Source organism: Carlito syrichta, unplaced genomic scaffold (genome assembly GCF_000164805.1).
Source record: "Carlito syrichta isolate Samal-C Ts95f unplaced genomic scaffold, Tarsius_syrichta-2.0.1 Scaffold234693, whole genome shotgun sequence".
NCBI classification, from domain to species: Eukaryota; Metazoa; Chordata; class Mammalia; order Primates; family Tarsiidae; genus Carlito; species Carlito syrichta.
In genome coordinates, this window is record NW_007178789.1 from 139,892 (window position 1) to 161,249 (window position 21,358).

General features: G+C 41.4%; 1 protein-coding gene across 1 annotated transcript in view; it reads left to right on the forward strand.

Moving 5' to 3' along the window:
- Nucleotides 1–21,358, forward strand: part of NPHS2 (NPHS2, podocin) — a 28,228-nt gene that overhangs the window by 644 nt on the left and 6,226 nt on the right. Inside the window, exons 2-6 of the mRNA XM_021709457.1 lie at nucleotides 1–77; nucleotides 3,466–3,569; nucleotides 9,707–9,779; nucleotides 17,733–17,815; nucleotides 20,466–20,669. Of these exons, the coding sequence (XP_021565132.1) occupies nucleotides 1–77; nucleotides 3,466–3,569; nucleotides 9,707–9,779; nucleotides 17,733–17,815; nucleotides 20,466–20,669 (541 nt within the window). The remainder of the gene's footprint in view (nucleotides 78–3,465; nucleotides 3,570–9,706; nucleotides 9,780–17,732; nucleotides 17,816–20,465; nucleotides 20,670–21,358) is intronic.

A 21,358-nucleotide genomic window follows, 5' to 3' on the forward strand; every position in this document is an offset into this window, starting at 1 on the left:
CGTGGATGAGGTGCGGGGCTCCGGCGAGGAGGGCACCGAGGTGGCGGTGCTGCTGCAGAGCGAGCCGCCCGAGGAAGGTACCGCGGCGGGCAGATAGGCGCCAGGAGGGTGGCTGCCTTTCCGGATGGGACCCCAGGGGGTCAGGTAGGGTGGGCGGAGTCACCCCGCCAAGGGCCACCCAAGCCACAGCAGACTGCTGGACGCGCAGGTTTCCAGAAAATGAAAGGCGAGAGTTAGGGAGCCAGCACCCACCGTGGTGGAGAACAAAGCGCATCAGAAGAAATACTAGTAACAGCACGAAATACCGCTGGTCTCGCGGCCAACCTTGGGTGGGGGGTGGGAGGTGGGAGGGAGCGTGGTCCAGGCTGCGGCTCAACCCACAGGGCAGGGGACCCTGAAGCTGATTTTTGCGGCCCCGGAAGGGCATGTGGGAACCTGGCTTAAGACATGCATGAGCTGGTGGCGCTGGGCAGTTAGGTAGCTTAGTCTTCTCCCCTCACCTCATCCTCCGTCGTACCCAAGAGCCTTTTAGACTCCTCTTGGAATGATCACCCTTTCTAAAAAGCGAGATTAGCAGAGCCAAGTGAAGAAGTCCCAGACCTGAGCCCAAATCTCAGCCCAGCCACTCTAGAGAGTGGCCTTGTGAACACAGGAAGGACATTGACTACCATGACATAGCAACAGTACCCTCCTCAGAGGGTAGTTGTGGAGATAAAATGAGAAAAGATGCCCAAAGGCACTTTGCACAGAGCCTGGAGCAAAACAATATGCTGAATTTTAGCAGAATCCTTGCAAACTAAGAGAGAAAAGTTAGATCAAAGGAGGGAATGAAAGAAAGGTGCCTCTTTTGCTTCTGCAGGTGAAGCGGCTCTTGGGAATACATAATCTACCTCCAGTCCTCTTTATCATGAATGGAACACGACAACTGAAGTGGTAGGATGACAAAGGAAAGCAAATAAGGAATAGCACGTTATACTGCATTCTGCTGGCTGTGAAGTTTTAACATTTCCTGGCTAGCAGCAATGCAGTACATGCTGAATCACTTGAAAACTCCCATTTGAGGAAGGCTCTGCGGTTGGGATGTAGTTTAAATAGACCTTGTTAATACTATTTTGCCCAGCTAGTCAGAAGCCTCTGGCATTAAAGGGCTGTTGGGTCCAATGCTGAGGTTACAGGGCATGTCACTTATGGAGCAAGTCATATTGATGGGGGGGATAGAGGAGGGAGCCGCCGTTTATGGCATCCCTGCGACATTCGAGGTGCACATGTGTTTTGCTGAGTTGTTTAATCCCATATGAATGCTCTGAGCAATCAAGTAACTTGCACAAATCCTATAGCTGGGATGTGAAGAAGCCAGGGTTCCAGAGTAAGGCAGTCTGATGAAATGCCCAACCTTGCATGGTGCTGCCCCTGATTTCTGGCCGTGGTCTGGGCACTAATACCAACTAGCTGTGGCCTTTGTCACCTTAGTGGGTTTCACACCCTCCAGCTACAAAGTAACTAGAGCAGGAGGCTCCAAGCAATGGATGAGAAGTCCCACCAGGGATTAGGAGACCTTTGCTGAGCCTTGCCTGGGATGTTTCCATGGCTCCCAGGGAAGATAGAACAAAATCCCCTCTGTCTCACTAGGCATCACACCCCCAACAGCAGGCTGCTGAAGACCAAAGAAATGAAAAGGAGCTTCATTCACCAGAAATACTGAGGGTTCTCAGACCGTCGAAAGGCTCCTCCTGCTTTAACATTTAATGTTTCACTATTCACTTAAACCAACCAAACAGGATGTTCAAGCAATTTATTCCAAGAGTAGAATATTTTGTGGGTAAAGCTTTAAGCTAGGTTTGTGTATAGAAATCAGTTTTCTAGTCACATCTCTAATACTGTATGAAGGAATTTTTAAGATCTTTCTTCATTTTTAAAATGTAATTTTGTCTTATATGTGTTTATTATTTTTATTTGCTGTGACTTCCACTGGCCACCCAAAATACATTTAGGAACTAATGAAAAATGGCAATGGTACTGTTAGTCATTGCCCTTGAAAAATATTATAAAAATTAATGATGCTGGTAGAGCAACATTTCCCAAAATGGGTTCTGTAAGAAATAAGTTCCATACAACACAAATGAGTGTTCCCTGGAGAAAATATTACCTGGTCAAATGTTCCAAAAACACACAACAAAGCTAAGAATACTTCCTGACCGTGGAGATTATCTGAGCTTCAATATGCTGACAAGTGCTAGGAAGAATGGGTATGGTGCCCAGTGTTCTTTACACTCATGTGCCCAGGAAACTCTTCCTTTGTGGAGCACCTTGTGGGGCTAGTGATTTGTGGGACAGCCTTTGGGACTGCCACACTATGGCACTGAATGCTGACCTCAGTTCAGTGCTGGTGCTGCTTGCATATCTGCCCTCTGCAAGTGATCTGCATGTCAATTTGGTGATGACCTTTCCAGGCATGAAAAGCAAATCTTTAGGCTAGACCCTTCCTTACCGTTCCTTAAAAATAGGTATTTTACCATTTCTTAATCTTCAGTCACCTTCTAGTCCTCTATGAGATGTATAAATAACAAAGAGTATTACTGGGCCAGTTTTCTAGTACCTGGAGATTAAACTTCTTGAAATGTCGACAACTATTATGTTTAAATCATGTTCACTATCCACTTCTCCTTTCTTCCTACATTCAATATTTATTGAACACCTATATTTTGTCAGATGCTATTCTAAGCCCTCAGGACACATTGTAAGTAGCACAAATCCCCCAAAAGCTTGTGTTCTTGAGGCTGACTCTCCTTGATACTATTTCATTGATCACCCAAGCACTCTGGATGTTCTGCTCCCAGGTCCTTCTCACTTTTTTACAGACTTTAGCAGGTGAGTGTTACTCCATTCAGGTGATTTTCAAAGACTGTCTGAATCCACATCTCAGACATTAGGGCGGGGAGTGGATGGTTATTTCATGAATGGTAAGTCTCTGGGTACTTGTGGTTCAGACATCAAACCTGACATATATAAAACACAGTTCAGTGTTTTTATAAATGTGTATATGTCATTTTATCTTTATGCCAGAGGTAGGAGATATAACCCATGAGTTAGTTATTATGATAGTCATGAGATAGCATCCCCATGGAACAGATAATGAGACTGTGAAGTTTGAAAAGGTCATGGGCCTTAAGTCATTTGAACATGAAATAGTGGAGCCAGACCTGGAGCCTAGATTCTTCCCAGATCCTGTGACCTGTTCCAGTGTACCTCGCTCCCTCTCCAGGAGCCTCCTTTTCCCCAGGCCCTGGGATCTCTGACTACTCTGACATCTGGCTCATTCTCATATTTCCAGCCAGTCTCCAAGCTGCTTCAACCGAATACCAAGGACTGGGCCCACAAATGCTAGTCACGGAATATGGTGAAGTATCAATATAATTAGACTTTTGGGTTTTTTTTAGGTATCAAGTCCTCTGGTTTTTTTTTTAGGTATCAAGTCCTCTGGTTTAGGGGCCTGTGAGTGGCTTCTTGTCCTCGTTTCCCTGCTCTTCATCATTGTGACCTTCCCTTTTTCCATCTGGTTCTGCATAAAGGTGAGATTCCCTGAGGACCCAGTAGGTGATTTTCTGGTGCCTCTTACCGACCACACCATGCTCACTCTCACCTCTGTGTTTTGTATTGTTGTCACCTCTGTTGCTCCGCATGGAATGCCCTTACCCCCACGCACCTTCCAGGAGCTCTCACTCATTCAAGACTTTGCTCAGATGTAACTATGAGACCTTCCTCGACTCCCCCAGACTGTCATTCCCTCCCCTGTGCTCCTGTGTCACTCTGCTTTCACCTTGTTCTAACACTTACCACACACATATTTATTAACATGCTGTCTCTCTCATTAAACATAGAAACCCACTGCACTCGGTGACACAAAGACCAGCTCAGAATGGATTGTGACATCTACTTCTCACACTTCCATGAAGCTTCTCAGGCAACTTCTACAGACCATGAATGATGATTATCTTTGGCCCACAGGTGGTAACATGCCTGTCCCTGAAGTAGATGAGGACCTATGTCCGTTCAGGAAGCACATGCTGAGATGGAATTGGAAGTGCAAGGGATTTACTCAGGAGGCATTCAAAAGGAGGACCTTTTGCCCTGCAAAAGATTAAGGGGGTGTGAGAACAAGAGTAGGCAGGAAAAGCCTTCAGACAATGGTGCAAGATTGACATTTGTGAAGGAAGGGTGGGGAGAGGAGACAGGGCAGAAAGAGCCTCAGACGGTGGTGCAGCTCCGAGAAAGGCTTGGCCAGCTCAAAAGAGAACTCTACAGCAAAATTTGTTTCATAGGACTCCCACAATGGGCAGAAATGGCGAGGCCCTAGTACTCCTGCCGTCTTAGTCATTGGCTGGAGCTGCCAGGGAAGAGCGTGTCCTTGGCTGAAACACTACAGACACTGCCAGGGCCGTTGGTTGCACTCCTCATGGCGAACGGTGGCTTCTTTACCTTCTGCCTCCTCATTCTCCTCAATAAAAGGGTGTTGGATTTTGTCGAATGCATTTTCTATATCTGTTGAGATGATCACAGAGTATTTGGCCTTTATTGTATTGATATGGTCTATTATATTCATTTTTATTTTAGAATGTTAAAATCTCACTTGGCATGGTGTATAATCTTATTGCATATTACCGAGTTCAGATTGCTAATAGGTTGTTGAGGATTTTTGCATTTGTATTTATAAGAGATTTTGGTCTGTAATTTTCTTGTGATGTCTCTATCTTGTTTTGGTATCAGGGTAATAGTGGAATGTGTTGGGAAGATTTCCCTCATGCTCTATTTTTTTTTAGGAGAGTTTGTGAAAAATTAGTATTCCTTGTTAAGTGTTTGGCATAATTCATCAGTAAAGCCATCTGGTTCTGGACTTTTCATTGTGGGAAGTTTTAATTTTTTTAAAATTATTTTTATTTTTTCAGCTTTATTGAAGCATACTTGACAAATTAAAATGGTATATATTTAAGGTGTACAGTGTGATGTTTTGATGTATATAGTGAAATGATTACCATAATCAAGCTAATTAACATATCACTTCACATACTTATGACTTTTGTGTGTGATAAGAACACTTTGGATCATCTCTCTTAGCAAATTTCAAGCATATAGTAAAATATTATTAACTATAGACACTATGCTGTACATTAGCTCTCTCTTTTTTCATCCTACATAACCTTGACCCTTTGATCAACATCTCATTTCCCCCACCCTCAGTCCTGGTAACCACCATTCTGTTCTCTGCTCTTGTGAATACTTTTTCAGATTTCACATGTGAGATCATGTAGTATTTGTCTTTCTGTGTCTGGCTTATTTAACTTAGCATAATATCCTCCAGGTTCATCCATGTTGTTGCAAGGCATGATTTCTTCCTCTTTAAGGCTGTATAATATTCCATAGTGTGTGTGTGTGTGTGTGTGTGTGTGTGTGTGTGTGTGTGTGTCTCACATTTTCTTCTGTTTTCTTTTTTTTTTAGACAGGGTTTCACTCTGTCACCCAGGCTGGAGTGCAGTATCATGATTATGGCTCACTGCAGCCTTGAACTTCTGAGCTCAAGCAATCCTCTTGCTTCAGCCTCCTATGTAGCTGGGACTACAAGTGTGCACCACAATGCCTGAATACTTTTACTAATTTTTGTAGATACAGGATTTACATTGTTGCCGAGGCTAGACTTGAACTCCTGGGCAACAAAGTGCACCTGGCTAATTTTCTTTGTGCATTTGAATCTTGTTGATGGACATTTAGGTTATCCTGTATCTTGGCTAATGCAAATAATGAATATGAGGCTGCATATTTCTTAAAAATTCTGATTTTGGGCCAGGCTTGGTGGCTCAGCCTGTAATCGCAGCACTTTGGGAGGCCGAGGCGAGTGAATTGCCTGAGCCTGCGGGTTTGAGACAAGCCCAAGCAACTTGGCGAGACCTCGTCTCTACAATAAATAAAAAATTAGCTGGGCATGGTAGTGCACACCTGTAGTTCTGGCTATTTAGAAGGCTGAGGCAGGCTGAGGCGGAAGGATTGCCGGAGCCCAGCAGGTCGACGCTGGAGTGGCTGTGAGTTTGCCACGGCACTCCAGACTGGGCGACAGAGTGAGACTTCAACTCAAAAAAAAAAAAAATGTTCTGATTTCATTTCCTTGATATATATTCAGAAGTAGTTTACAGCCCTGACTATAGAAGTAGTCTATCACCCTGAACACACCTGATATCATCTGATGTATATTCAGAAATAGGATTTCTAGATCATGTGGTAGTTATGTTTTCCATTAATGGCTGTACCAATTTACATTTCCACCAACAGTGTACAAGGGTTTCCTTTTATCCACATTATGGACAGTTTTAAAGCCACTACAATTCAATCTTTTATTTAACGGTCTTTTCCGTTTTTCTTTTTCTTCTTGAGTCAGTTTTGCTAGCTTGGGGCTCTAGGAATTTGTTTATTTTATCCAAGATATCTAATTTCTTGGCATATCATTGTTCGTGGTATTTTCTTTTATAATCTGTTTTATCTTTGTAGGAATAGCAGTAATGATCCCATCTTTCATTCCTGATTTTGGTTATTTGAACCTTCTATTTACTTCATCAATCTAGCTAAATATTTGTCAGTTTTGTTGAACAAAATCAACTTTTGGGTCTGTTAATTTTCTCCATTTTTCTATTCTCCGTTGCATTTATTTCTGCTCTAATCTTTATTATCTTCTTCCGCTTGCTTTAGATTTCGTTTACTCTTTATTTCCATTGTTTTAAGGTAAAAGATTAGTGTATATTTAAGGTGTTCCCTCTTTTTAATTTAGGAATCTACAGCTGTCCATTTTGCTCTGAGCATGGCTTCAGTTGCCTTCCGTACATTTTGGTATCTTGTGGCTTTGTGTTCGTTCATCTCAAAGTATTTTCACTTCTCCCTTATGATTTCTTCTTTAATCCATGAGTTCGAGTGTGTTGTGTGATTTCCACATTTGTAAATTCCCCAAATGTCCTTATTACTGATTTCTAACTTAATTTCTTTGTAATCAAAGAATATACTTGATATGATTTTAGTCTACTTAAATGGGTTTAAACTTGTTTTATGGCCTAGCATATGATCTATCCCGGAGACGTTCCATGTATTCTTGAGAAGAATGTATATTCTCCTCTTCTCCGGTGGAAATTATGCACAGATGCCTGCTAGGTCTATTTGTTGATAATGTTGTTCAAGTCTTCTATTGCTTTGTTGATCTTCTGTCTGGTTGTTCTATTGTTAAAAGTGGGGTATTGAAGTCTTTGACTATTATTACTGAATTGTCTCGCGCTATGTTCAGTTCTTTTGTTTTCTGCTTTATACATTTCTGAGCTCTTCTTCTATTGCTAATAATGATACGGATTTTTCAGGTCAGCCTGGACTTTGAGAGTGTTAGCTCAATGAGTCGACCAGCCAAGCCCCAGAGAGGGTCGTCTGGAGGGGCTGGTAAGCCTATCCCTGGAAGTGTTGGCTCTAATGGGCTGGCAAGGCAAGCCCTAAGAGTGTTGCTGGTTTGCTGGGCTGGCAAACCTAGCCCCCAGAGGGTCTCACCTTCGAATCTTGCCTTCTTCCAGCAACTCTACTGGTTCAGCTGGCTCCATCAGCTGGCAAGCCAGCCTCTTGGGTGCACTGGCTCTTGGGCTCCAATGATCTTCTGCAGCTCTTTTGGTCGAGGTTCTTATCTCATGCACAGGAAGAATGAGGGAAACAGACAGCGGAAAAGTGAGAAAGCAGGATTTATTAAAAGATTGGAAAAACTCCTACAGTGGGGGGTGACCCCAAGGGGTTGCCAGTTTGGGGTTGAAACCTATTTACATAGCCCTAAGACTGAGCCGAGCGGCTAGCACTAGCTGTTCTGATTGGTCAGTACTAAGGACCGATTGGCAGGTGGTATGGGCCTAATGGTGAGCTGATTGGTCAGTACGTGGCAGCAAGTTGATTGGTTCCTTTTCGATCCCAGCAGTAAGTACTTAAGCTCTAGCTTGAGAAGCTCACAGGGAGCTTGTTTACCAACGCTGAGCCTGAGAGGCCTGCTGGAAGTTTGCTACATAGTTACCAGAGGAGTCGCCCTGTCTGCCTGCCTGCCTGCCTGCCAAGCCTTTCTCTAGCTATCTCCTGTCTCAATAACATGTTGGCTTGTTTGTTTTAAAGTACATTTTGTCTGATATTAGTATAGCCACTCCTGCTCTCCTCTAGTTACTATTTGTGCATTATATCTTTTTCCATCAAATACTTTCAGTCTATTCATATCTTTGAGTATAAAGTGTGTCTCCTATCCACAGTGTGTAGTTGGCAGCAGGCTCTTCTTGAAGGGTGATCTGACCACCTGCATGACTGCCACAAGATCCAACACTGACCCAGCCATGGTCTGTGGAAGAGGCTTTTAGGTCTGGCCACTTAAGATAGTAACCCCAAAGAAGCCAATTAGGTGGAAGATACAAAAGCAGAATCAGGCAGTTACATTTGAGCAAGGTCGTGAAGGAATAAGGCTCCCCTTTGTCTCTGGGAAGAATTAATTTCTTCCCCCAAAAGAGCAGGAAATACACACACACACGTAACTCTAGGGACTCAGCAGTTGGGAATTGCTAGGGCATACTCTAGGAACCAAATTCAGCCATCCATTCTCATTGTTCCAACAAGCAAAGTGATGTTCTGGCATAGGAATTGTAAACCTCATAAAAACAGGACATGGTTTTTGACCTCAAGGGACATCAGTGGGGTAGTACTTGTTACTTTAAGAAGCACACTTCAAAATGTGCTTCTTTTTGTCTCTTCATTATACCTTTGTATTTGGCTAATTATTATTCAGTGGAGCTTTTAAAGAGGAGAGAGGATGAAGACAGAAAATGGGCTTGTCTACAGTCACAAATCATTCTTTCATTTAATAAATATTTATTGAACATGTTATGTATTAGGCATTTTTTAGGTGCTAAGAAAAAAGAGTAATTCCATATCATCAAGGAGTTCACAGTCTTGTGGGATATGAATATAAGTAAACAGACCAACTAAGTTAATGATAAACAAGCAATAGAACTCAGATTCTGATACTGGGCCAGAAAGTGAAGTTTATTTTTAAATTAGTGTGCAGTAACTTTCCTATTTCTCTTTTAATTGACAGACCTTTCTATACAGATAATCTTTTTTTTTTTTTTCATTTAAGAATATCTTTACACATTTCCAGGGCACACCCAGTTTCTAGATCTATCACTAATGAGAATTGACAAATTAAAATTCAAGTGAATCACTTTGAAGCAGCCTCAGAAAAAAATTTGAAACAAAATATCCTAAGTAGCATTAAAATAAACTCCCTCTTTCTGTTAAATAGCTAATGAGTGATACGTATAAAAGCTAGTAATACAGAAGCCAAATTAAAACACAAGATTAGACATGTCTTGATAAGATTTATTTAGGGAAACTTGGACATAGTGGATGTATAAATTTTTAGAAAATCATTAGTCTTTAATAAAAATTCGGTCCATGGCCTCAACAATTAACATAGCGAATATTCTTTTTCACTGATTTTTGAAATTCTACACTTATTGAGTATAGATTTTGGAATGATAATAGAAATTTTTTCTTGGTTTTCAAAACAAAATATTTCTGACATCTAGGATTACTCTTGTGCCAAGATCTTTTGAAGACTTTATTTTTCTTTCTTGGAGAGATTTGAAAGTATTAACTTTCTCTTTAGGTTGTACAAGAGTATGAGAGAGTAATTATATTCCGACTGGGACATCTGCTTCCTGGAAGAGCCAAAGGCCCTGGTAAGAAAGATCCTTTATTATTATTATTTTTTTATTACAAAGATGTGGGGTACAATTCAGGGTTAGGTATACAAACACTGATTATGCAGATACCCTTATTGATGAGGTATGCCCTTCCCTCCCCTAGCAGTTTCCCTCAACTGCCAATCTCACCCCCCTCCCCTGACAGTTTCCCGTTACTGCCAAATACTTTCTTATAGTATTATAATTGTTCAAGGTCTGCTTATGAGTGTTCTTTGTTTCTGTGATAGATCACTGATATGATTGCCTCCAAATCCATCCGAGTTGCTGCGAAGTCCATATGTTTGTCCTTATTTATGACTGCATAATATTCCATTGTATATACGTACCACAATTTCTTTATCCAGTCCAGCTTTGATGGGTAACATGGTTGGTTCCATGTTTTTGCTATTGTTAATAGAACTGCAACAAACATACATGTGCAGATGTCTTTTTTGTAGAATGATTTGAGTTCCTCTGGGTATATTCCCAATAGGGGAATTGCTGGGTCATATGGAAGATTAATTTCTAGTTCTTTCAGAAATCACCACACAGTCTTCCAAAGAGGTTACACTAGTTTGCATTCCCACCAGCAGTGTAGAAGTGTTCCTTTTTATCCACATCCTTGCCAGCATCTGTTGTTGTTTGTTTTATTAATGATGGCCATTCTTACTGGGGTTAGGTGGTATCTCAGTGTGGTTTTGATTTGATTTTCTCTGATGATGAGTGGGACTGAGCACTTTTTTCCTGTGTCTGTTGGCTGCCCATATATCTTCTTCTGAGAAGTGTCTATTCATGTCTTTTGCCCACTTTTTAAAGGGGCTGTTTGTTTTTTTTCCTTTTGGTGCGTTTGAGTTCCTTGTAGATCCTAGATATTAGGCCTTTGTCAGATATACAGTTGGCAAATATTTTTTCCCATTCTGTGGGCTGTCTCCCTGCTCTCTTGATGATTTATTTTGCTTTGCAGAAGCTTGTTAGTTTGATGAGGTCCCACTTGTCTATGTTATTTCTTAAGGTATTGGCCTTTAGAATTCTGAATAGGAATTGGTTGCCAGTTTCAATTTCCATAAGGGTGTCTCCTGCATTTTCTAAGATTCTTATAGTTTGAGGTTTTACGTTTAGGTCTTTGATCCATTTAGAGTTAATTTTTGTGTACGGTGATAGGTAGGGGTCCTGTTTCAATCTTCTGCATGTGATTAGCCAGTTTTCCCAGCACCATTTACTGAATGGGTTCTCCTCTCCCCAGTGGTTGTTGTTGGAGGCTTTGTCAAAGATGAGTTGATTGAGGCATTGAGACTTTGCTTCCGGAATCTCTATCCTGTTCCATTGGTCTATGTGCCTGTTCTTGTACCAATATCAGGCTGTTTTGATTACTGTAGCCTTATAGTAAAGTTTGAAGTCTGGAAGTGTGATACCTCCTGCTTTTTTTTTTTTTTTTTGCTAAGAATTGTTTTGGCTATTCATGGTCATTTATGTTTCCATGTGAATTTCTGTATTGTCATTTCCAGGTCTGAGAAGAATGATGCTGGTGAAACTTAATGGGTATTGCATTGAATCTGTAGATTGCCTTTGATAAGATGGACATTTTAACAATGTTGATTCTTTTTATCCATGAACATGGAATATTTTTCCATTTGTTTGTGTCTTCTTGGATTTTTTTGAGCAGCGTTTTGTAGTTCTCATTGTAAAGGTCTTTCACGTCTCTGATTAGGAAGATGCTGAGGTATTTCATTTTTTTGGTGGCTATTGTGAATGGGACTGTGCTTTTTATTTGGGTCTCTGCCTGCTTGAGGTTGGTGTAGAGAAATGCAACTGTCTTTTGCAAGTTTATTTTGTACCCTGAGACTTTGCCAAAGTCCTTTATCAGTGCAAGCAGGGTTTTGACAGATTCTCTTAGATTTTCAAGGTATAGGATCATATCATCAGCAAAGAGGGATAACTTGACTTCCCCTTTTCCTATTTGGATACCCCTGATTTTCTTCTCTTGTCTAATTGCCTGAGCTAGGACTTCCAACACAATATTGAACAAGTGGGGGTGAGAGTGGGCAGCCTTGTCTTGTTCCAGTTTTCAGGGGAAATGTTTCCAGCTTCTTTTCATTTAGCAATATGTCAGCTGTGGGTTTATCGTAGATGGCACTTACTATTTTGAGGTATGTTCCTTCTATACCTAAGTGTTTGCGTGTTTTTATCAAGAAGGGATGCTGGATTTTATCAAAAGCTTTTTCTGCATTTAATGAGATAATCATGTGGTTCTTGTTTTTACATCTGTTGATGTATTTAATTGCATTTATGGTCTTGCGAATGTTGAACCAGCCCCGCATCCTGGGCATGAAGCCTACTTGGTCATGGTGGATGATTTTTGAGATGTGCTTTTGGATCCGATTTGCTAGAATCTTGTTGAGGATTTTTGCATCTATGTTCATAAGGGATATTGGCCTCTAGTTCTCTTTTTTTTGTTGGATTTTTACCCGGTTTGGGTATCAGTGTGATGTTAGCGTCGTAAAATGATTTGGGGAGAATTCCATCTTTCTCAATTGCCTGGAATACTTTCAGTAGGATTGGTATCAGCTCCTCCTTGTACGTTTTGTTCCAGAATTCTGCTGGAAAGCCATCCGGTTCAGAGCTTTTTTTGGTAGGTAGTTTTTGTGACAGAGTCAATTTCCTGGGTTGTTATTGCTCTATTTAGTGTCTCAATATTTTCTTGTTTCAACCTGGGGAGGTTGTGTGATGTCAGAAAGTTCTCCATTTCATTTAGGTTATCAAGTTTGTTTCCACATAAGTGTACCTAGTAATCTCTGATAATCTTTTGTATTTCTTCAGGGTCAGTTGTGATTTGACCTTTTCTATTTTTGATTGTGTTTATTTGGGCTTTTTCTCTCTTTTTCTTGGTCATTCTGGCTAGGGGCCCATCAATCTTGTTAATTCTTTCAAAGAACCAGTTTTTTGTTTTGTTGATGTTTTCTCTGATATTTTTGTCTACTATATCCCATATTTGGACTCTTATTTTTGTGATTTGGATTCTTCTGCTAAAGTTGGGGTTTTGGTGGCCTTCTCTTTCCAGCTCCCTTAGGTGATTTGTTAGGCTCTCAACTTCTGATCTTTCTATTTTCTTGATGTATGCTTGTAGAGATATAAATTCCCCTCTGAGAACTGATTTCAGGGCATCCCTGAGGTTTTGGTAAGTTTTTTCTTCATTTTCATTTGTTTCCAGGAATCTTTCAATTTCTGCTTTGATTGCAGTGTTGACCCAGTAGTTGTTCAGCATCATGCTATTTAGTGTCCATATCTTTGTGGGCTTTCGGGAAATGTTGTTGGTGTTGATATTTATTTTTATTCCACTGTGGTCTGAGAATGTACATGGCAAGATTTCAAACTTATGCAATTTGTTTATGCTTGATTTATGACCACAGATGTGATCATCTTAGAGTATGTTCCATGTGGTAATGAGTAGAATGTATATTCTGTGGTTGTTGGGTGGAATAATCTGTAGGTATCTATTAAGTCCATTTGGTCGAGTGTCAAGTTTGGGTTCTGGATCTCCTTGTTGATTTTTTGCCTCAATGATCTATCTAGGACTGTCAGTGGGGTATTCAAGTCCCCTGCTATACTAGTGTTAGAGTCTATATCTTTTTTTAGTTTACTTAGTAGTTGTTTTATAAATGCTAGTGTTTCTGTATTGGGTGAATATATGTTTTGGATGGATATTTCTTGTTGATGAATTGAACCTTTTATCATTATGTAGTGTCATTTTGCATCTTTTTAAATTTTAGATAGCTTAAAGTTTGTTTTGTCTGATATTAAGATTGCAACTCCTGCCTTCTTTTGTGATCCATTTGCCTGGAAACTCATTTTCCAACCTTTAACTTTGAGTCTGTGTGCATCTCTTGGAGTGAGATGAATCTCCTGGATGCAGCAAATAATTGGGTCATGGTTTCTTATCCAGTCCGCCATTCTGTGTCTTTTCAGTGGTGCATTTAGTCCATTCACATTCAGGTGATTATTGAAATATGATTGTTTATCCCTGTCATGAGGTTCTTATAAAGTTTTTCCTTTGTTTGCTTCTTTTCTTTTGGCTTTGGAGTTAATGTATGTGTGTATTTTCAAATTTCTTGTTGTGCTGTATTCTCTGCTGATTCTGTGCTCTGCTATTCTCTTGGGAAGTGTGTGGTCAATCTTCTTCTTTCTTCTGTACTTAATAGCATTTTAAGTTTCTCCTGTAGAGCTGGTCTGGAAGCTGCATAATCTCTTAGGGATTGGATGTCTGGGAAGGATTTTAATTCTTCATTACTGATGAAGCTAAGCTTGGCTGGATAAGAAATTCTTGGTTTAAATTTTTTTATCTTTGAGGACTTTGAATATAGGGCTCCAGTCCCTTCTTACTTGTAGTATTTCTGCTGATAGGTCTGCTGCTATTTTGATTAGTTTTTCCCTGGTAGGTAGTCTGACCTTTCTCTCTTGCTGCCTTTAGGATTTTTTGTTTTGTGCCTACTTTGTATAGGCCAATTACTATGTGTCTAGGCGTTGGTCTTTTCATTTGATGTCTTGTGGGAATTCTCTGGATCTCTTGTACTTGGCTGGTCACATCTCTGGTGAGACAGGGAAAGTTTTCTTGGATTACTTCCTGGAATACTTGCTCTAAGTTGTTCTCCATTTCCCTTTCTTTTTCTGGGATACCAATCAGGTGTAAGTTTGGCCTCTTGATGTAATCGCACATCTCTTGTAGGCTTTGTTCTTTCTTTCTGAATCTTCTTTCTGTGTTTTTTACAGATCAGGTTAATTCCATGTTCTGACCTTCAAGTTCTGAGATTCTTTCTTCATTTAGATTAATTCTGCTTTCCATGCTTGTCATCTTGTTTTTTATTTCCTGAATGAAATTTTTTATTGCCAAAATCTCTATTACAAGTTCTTTCAGTGTTGTATCTTGTCTTTCTTGAGTCCTATTCATTCTTTCCAACCATTCCCTAATCCCTGTTGTATTCTGGGCACAGTCTTTGGTGACTTGTTTGGGCACCAAGATCTGATTTTTCAGGAGTTTTGTCTCTGGTACACTTGAAATTGCCTGAGGTCTTCCTTTGACTTTTCTCATTTATGACGGATCTCTTGTTTTTCTCTTTAGTTCTGTTATTCGGTGTCAGTGGGCTTTCCCTTCTGATGTTTGCTCAGACCTCTATTCTTCCCTGATCTGGGCTCTGGATTTGTTCACTGATCTCTTTGGAGTTCTTCCTCCTCCTTTTCTGGCCATACCCTTTATCCCACAGCTGGATCAGGGTAGGGGGTATGGCCCCTGGAACTCAGCACTCATCAGGTCCCTATAAAGTTTGTGCTCTCAGGATAGTCCATTTGGATCAAGCCCTAAGTAGTTGATCCGCCAGTCACAGAGATCAGATCTGTTGGTCCCTGATGAGCAAGTTGGAGCACTTTCCTGCCCCACCTTTAATATCATGGTGGGGTGCCTCTCTTGTCCTCTTCCATGGGAACTTGCCTCTGGAGTTGGTCCGTAGCCCCTTCCAGCACCCTGCAAGGTGCTGAAGTGATGAGGCAAAGCCCGGAGCAATCTCTCTCCTGCTTTAAAGATGAGGGAGCGTCCAGGGCAGAAGTGTCTCCCTGTGCTTTTCCAAAGGAAAACTTCTGTCCATTTGGAAAAAACAATGGTGCTCCACTTCTGGGACCCGAGAAGAGCCAGGAATGACGTAGAGAAGCTGCAGCACCTGGTATTGCACGAGGGGCCTGGCCACCCACTCACGAGCCCCACTTAGACAGTCTCTCCCAGTGTTTTCTTGCCAGGGAGGGTTTCTTGATTTAAAAAAAAGAAGAAGAAGAAGAAAGAAAGAGAAAATGGCACTCGGTTTCTGCATCCCAGGAATCGCTAGGGTCCAAGCCCAGCAGCTGTGGCACCAGAGTTGCACCAGGAGAGCCCTGGCCACTAGCTCCCTAGCCCTCACTCAGTCAACCACTCACATGCCCACTTGCTCACCAGTACACAAAATTTTCCATACACTCACTCACACGGGGACTCGCATAGCCTGACTGGCTTGGCCACCATCTTCCCCCGAGTACCTCTTTTTTTTTTAAACACCCCACTTTCTGACTTGTCAATTTTGTCAGTCCATGTACATTTGTAATATAGACTTCATGTAATATGTAACTTGATTCATGATATCTGCATTATCCAATCTATTCCTTATAATGCATGTTATTAAGAAATTCTTCAGCCAGGCTTGGTGGCTCAGCCTGTGATCCCGCGCCTTTGGGAGGCTGAGGTAAATGGATTGCCTGAGCCCGCGGGTTCGGGACCCACCTGGGCAGCGAGACCTCATCTCTACAATAAATCAAAAAATTAGCCAGGCGTGGTAGCGCATGCCTGTAATTCCGGCTACTTGGAAGGCTGAGGCGGAAGGATCGCTGGAGCCCAGCAGGTCGGGGCTGCAGTGGCCGGAAGTGGCCACTGCACTCCAGTCTGGGCGACAGAGTGAGACTCCAACTCAAAAAAGAAAGAAATTCTTCAGAGAGCATTACTACCAGGTCACAGATGGCCAAGAAAGAGAATGAGTGCAAAGAGCCCACATGCCAAGCAGGCTGGAATGGCAAGTCCGCCTAAGACCCATGGCTGGAGATTGATTTGGGTCTAATATGTGTGGGCAGAGTCCTGTGACTTCTCAGAGAAAAGTTGAGCTAGTTCAGAATCTAGGAGCTCAGATAAAATCATGGGAGATCAGCAAAATTTAGTATCCAAGTAATAAATTGGTCTCTAGTTGGTGGAATTTAAGAAACACAGGTTGAGCATTTCCTGTGTTTTAGACACTGTGCTAGCTACCAGGGATACAAAGATGGATGAATAAGACATGGTCTCTGATCTCTAGGATACGGAGTTGATGTCCAGAGGTATAAGCTAATTAGAAGTATGACTACTACCAGATAGAAGTATGACTACTCTGAAGAGTCTAGTATTTGGGGTTTGCAGATCTAAGCCATCCAGGAAGGCATGAGAAGCAAAGTCGCATTGTGCATATACTGGACAGAATCCAAGTTCCAAGCTAGGTCTGCAGAAACAGGTAGAGAATAAAGAACAGACTAGGAGACACAAATTAGAGTTTGAAGATTCAGAACCAATAGATGGATCCACACAAAAATAGAACCAGATTTTGTAGTTCAGGACACAGACCATCTTGCTCTAGCTCTGGTTTTCAAACTTCCTCAATTGGTACCAAGAAGGACTAGTAGCTAGGCTACTTCCCAGCTAGATCCTGGGCTCTTTGAGGTGCTGCTTGTTCCAAAAGGCATTGGCTCTTGCAGGAGCCCACAGCATCCATGAGCTCTCAGAAAAAAATCTCAACAAATCAATCCACAAATGTTTATTGCACATTGACTCTGTATATTATATTGTGTAGGTGAAGACTACCCAACCAGAAGGCTGGTATCATGATAATTGCTATTCTGGTTACCTCTGGGGCTCACATTTTAAGAAATACAACATGGAGGTTGCTGTCTCTGAAGTTTGACACCTGGCTATACCCATAGATTCAAAAACAATTTTCCAGAGCACCTAAAAGACAGACATTAAGGCTAACAATAGGGCATATGACACTCTACTCAGGGAGCTCAACTCTTGTGAAAGGACAGACTTGTCACCGAGATCTGAGAGGGCTAGTACTATGACTAAAGTGACCATACAGCCAAGTTTGTTGGGGATAATACCTGTCTACAACTAATGTCTTAGAATAAGTGGTAACAGTGCTCTTCGTTTACCCTTAAAAGCATCCTACATTGGACAACAAATTACTTAGTAACCTTAGCTACAACAAAGACACTATAGAGATGTAGGTAGGATTACCCAGTGGTCTGTATGTAGCTGAAGGCTTAGGAAAGCGATGTAGTGTGCAACCTGACCCCCAAAAGTGAACCCCAAACAGCCTCCATGCTATTCACCTGCCACTGCCCCTCCCCCTCTTCTAGGTCTTTTCTTCTTTTTGCCCTGCCTGGATACCTACCACAAGGTTGACCTTCGTCTCCAAACTTTGGAAGTGCCCTTTCATGAGGTAAGCCAATTGATGGCTTTTACTTTCTCTCTCTACGTTTTCCATGACCTCCCTACCAACTCTGGCCCAGGAAAATTAATATTTATGCTCCAAAGTAGGAAAGAAATAGTAGCAATATGGACTACATCAGAATTTAAAACTTTTGTGCACCAAAGGACACAATCAACAAAGTGAAAAAGACAACCTGTGGAATGGGAGAAAATATTTGCAAAGCATATATCACTTACGGGATTAATAGCTATTAATAGCTAGTACATATAAAGAGCTCATATATCTCAACAACAAGAAGGCAAATGCCCTAGTTTTAAAACTATCAAAGGACTGGACTCCATGGCTTAGCCTATAATCCCAGCAGTTTGGGAGGCCAAGGCCAAGTGGATTGCATGAACCTGCGGGTTCGAGACCAGCCTGGGCAACTTGGTGAGACCTCGTCTCTACAATAAATCAAAAATTAGCTGGGCGTGGTAGCACACGCCTATAGTTCCAGCTATTTGGAAGGCTGAGACGGAAGGACCACCGGAGCCCAGTGGGTCAGTGCTGGGGTGGCTGTGAGTATGCCACTGCACTCCAGCCTGGGTGACAGAGTGAGACTCCAACTCAAAAAATAAAATAAAATTGTCAAAGGCCCTTGTGATGCTTAATCTTATGTGTCAACGTGGCTAAGCCATTTGGCCTAAATACATATATTTTTGGAGTCAGAGTCTCACTCTGTCACCCACACTGGAGTGCAGTAGCATGCTCACGGCCACCACAGCCTCAACTTGCTGGACTCAGGCTATCCTTCCACCTCAGCCCTCAAAGTACCTGGAACCACAGGTGCGTGCCACCATGCCTGGCTAATTTTTTGATTTATTGTAGAGATGAGACCTCACCAAGTTGCCCAGGCTGGTCTCAAACCCCTGGGCTCAGGCAGTCCTTTCACCTCCGCCTCTCAGAGTGCTAGGATTACAGGTGTGAGCCACCATGCGTGACTTTGCCTGTAATCTTGAAGAGATATTTGTATACCTATGTTTTAGCAGCATTATTCACAATAGCTAAAACGTGGAAGCAAGTCAAGTGACTGCCAATAAAAAAATGGATAAGCAAAATATCACTATGCATACAATTAAATGTTATTCATCCTTAAAAAGGAAATTCTGACATATGCTATAACATAGATGAACCTTGAAGATAGTATGCTAAGTGAAATAAAGTCACAAAAAGATCAATACTGCATAATTCCATTTATATGATGTACTTAGAGTAATCAGAATCATAGAGACAGACAGTAAACAGTGGTTGCCAGAGGATGAGGGGAGAAGAAGATGGAGGGTTATTGTTTAATGAGTACAGAGTGTCAGTTTTACGAGATGAAAAGAGTCATAGAGATGAATAGTAGTGATGGCTGCACATTATGGATGTATTTAATACCACTGAACTGCACACTTAAAAAATGGTTAAGATGGTAAGATTTCTGTGTATATTAACACAATTTTAAAAACTGGAAAAAAACTTACCCTTAATCATACTATCCATAGCTAAGTTTTCTATGAATGCAGTTATATTTACAGACAAGTACTTATATCATGCCATATATACTATTTTGTAACATGCCTTTTTTAACTCAACAATATAGTGTGATCATCTTTTCATATACCGGCTATGTTTCTGCCCCCTTTATTTTAAACGAGCACATAGCATTTCATTGTCTGGCTGCATCACAGTTTACTCAATCAATTTTCTATCATTAATGCTAAATTATTTCCAATTTTGTATTCCAATAAGCAATAGTGCAAATGATCATCCTTATAGCTAAATCCTCAAAATAAGTCCTTTTGAGTAGTACAATTATCTAAAAATGGAAATGTTGAGAGTATACATCTTTCTAGGATTTTTTTGTTTTGTGTGTGTGTGTGTGTGTGTGTGTGTGTGTGTGTGTGCGCGCGCATGCGCGCGTGTTTTATTTATTTATTTATTTATTATTTCCATTGAGGGTCTCACTGTCACCCAAGCTGGAATGCAGTGGCACAATCATGTCTCACCACAGCCTCAACCTCCTGGGCTCACCTCAGCCTCCCAAGTAACTAGGACTACGAGCATGTGCCACCATGCCCGGCTAAATTTTGATTTTTTGTAGAGATAAGATCTTGCTGTGTCGCCCATGCTGGTTTTGAACTCCTCCTGGGCTCAAGCAGTCCTCCTGCCTCGCCCCCACCCCCAAAATGCCGGAATTACATGCGTAGCCACCACACTTGGCCTTTCTAGGGTTTTTAATGCGTGTCACCAAATTGCCCCTAGCATACACTCCAGCAGGCAATACTTTAAAGTGCTTGTTTCCTACAACATGTTTCTCTTTCAGTAGATTTGTTGGCATCAGTTTAGAAAGGCCTGATATAGAATCAACTGAATGTTTTCATATAATAAAATTATTTGATATTTTTACAAAAGAATTAACAACAGAATTCCTTTACATGGTGAATATTTTAATGTAGTTAATAAAAATTTTGTAATTTTCCAAAACGTCTATTTTGAATAAAGGGTGGGCTGACTTTTTTTTCTTGCTATAATCTTACTCTAAGAAAATTTCCTTCAAATACATTGAGTTTCTCTAACCCCACATGGGAAAGGAGCCCAAGAATCAAGCATATCATTCAAACTTTTTTCTGCTTAGGTTGTGACCAAAGACATGTTTATAATGGAGATAGACGCCATTTGCTACTACCGAATGGAAAACGCCTCTCTCCTCCTAAACAGTCTTGCTCATGTGTCCAAAGCGGTTCAATTCCTTGTGCAAACCACCATGAAGCGTCTCCTAGCACATCGATCCTTCACTGAAATTCTTCTAGAGAGAAAGAGCATTGCCCAAGATATAAAGGTACTTAGGTGGTTTAATGTTGAATATATTGAAATATCTGTATCTTTTAATTCATTTGTTCATTGGCCATTTAAATCTTCCATGTGCCAGGCATTCAAGATGCCATTCTTTAGGAAGCTCATAGCTAGTTAGGAGGGTACCAGATTAACCCTGAGTTAATTATAGTCACCAGGATGGTGCCGGTTACTCAGTCATTGCCACGGTATTTGCTCTCAACTCATTGTGAAGTACTACATAGTACAAAGTGCTGGGAATGATTGCTGGCAGGAGTGGTGGGGCTAGCGGGGATGGATAAGAAGGGTTGGTGGTGCACAAATATGATACAGCTGGGTTCCTGGGTGCCTACAGTCTAGCATAGGATCAAGCATAGTGTGTGCAAAGTTACATAGTAAGTTCAAATAAGACTTTTGGATAAAAAGAGGTAAGACATCACAGACTGTTACTTGATTAAATACCCAATTAATTGTCTAAATATAGTTGACTTGGAATTAGAGGGGAGATGGGCAAGAACTGCCTCCAAGCAGCTTCATCCTGCCCTCAGCCAGCAAACTCAGCAGTCTCATCCGTGGCCAGATCTGGCATCTGATTCTTATCAAGACCAGCTGGCAAAAGGTAATAAGAAGAGAGACGAAGCCGGGCTCGGTGGCTCAGCCTGTAATCCCCTGCCTTTGGGAGGCTGAGGTGAGTGG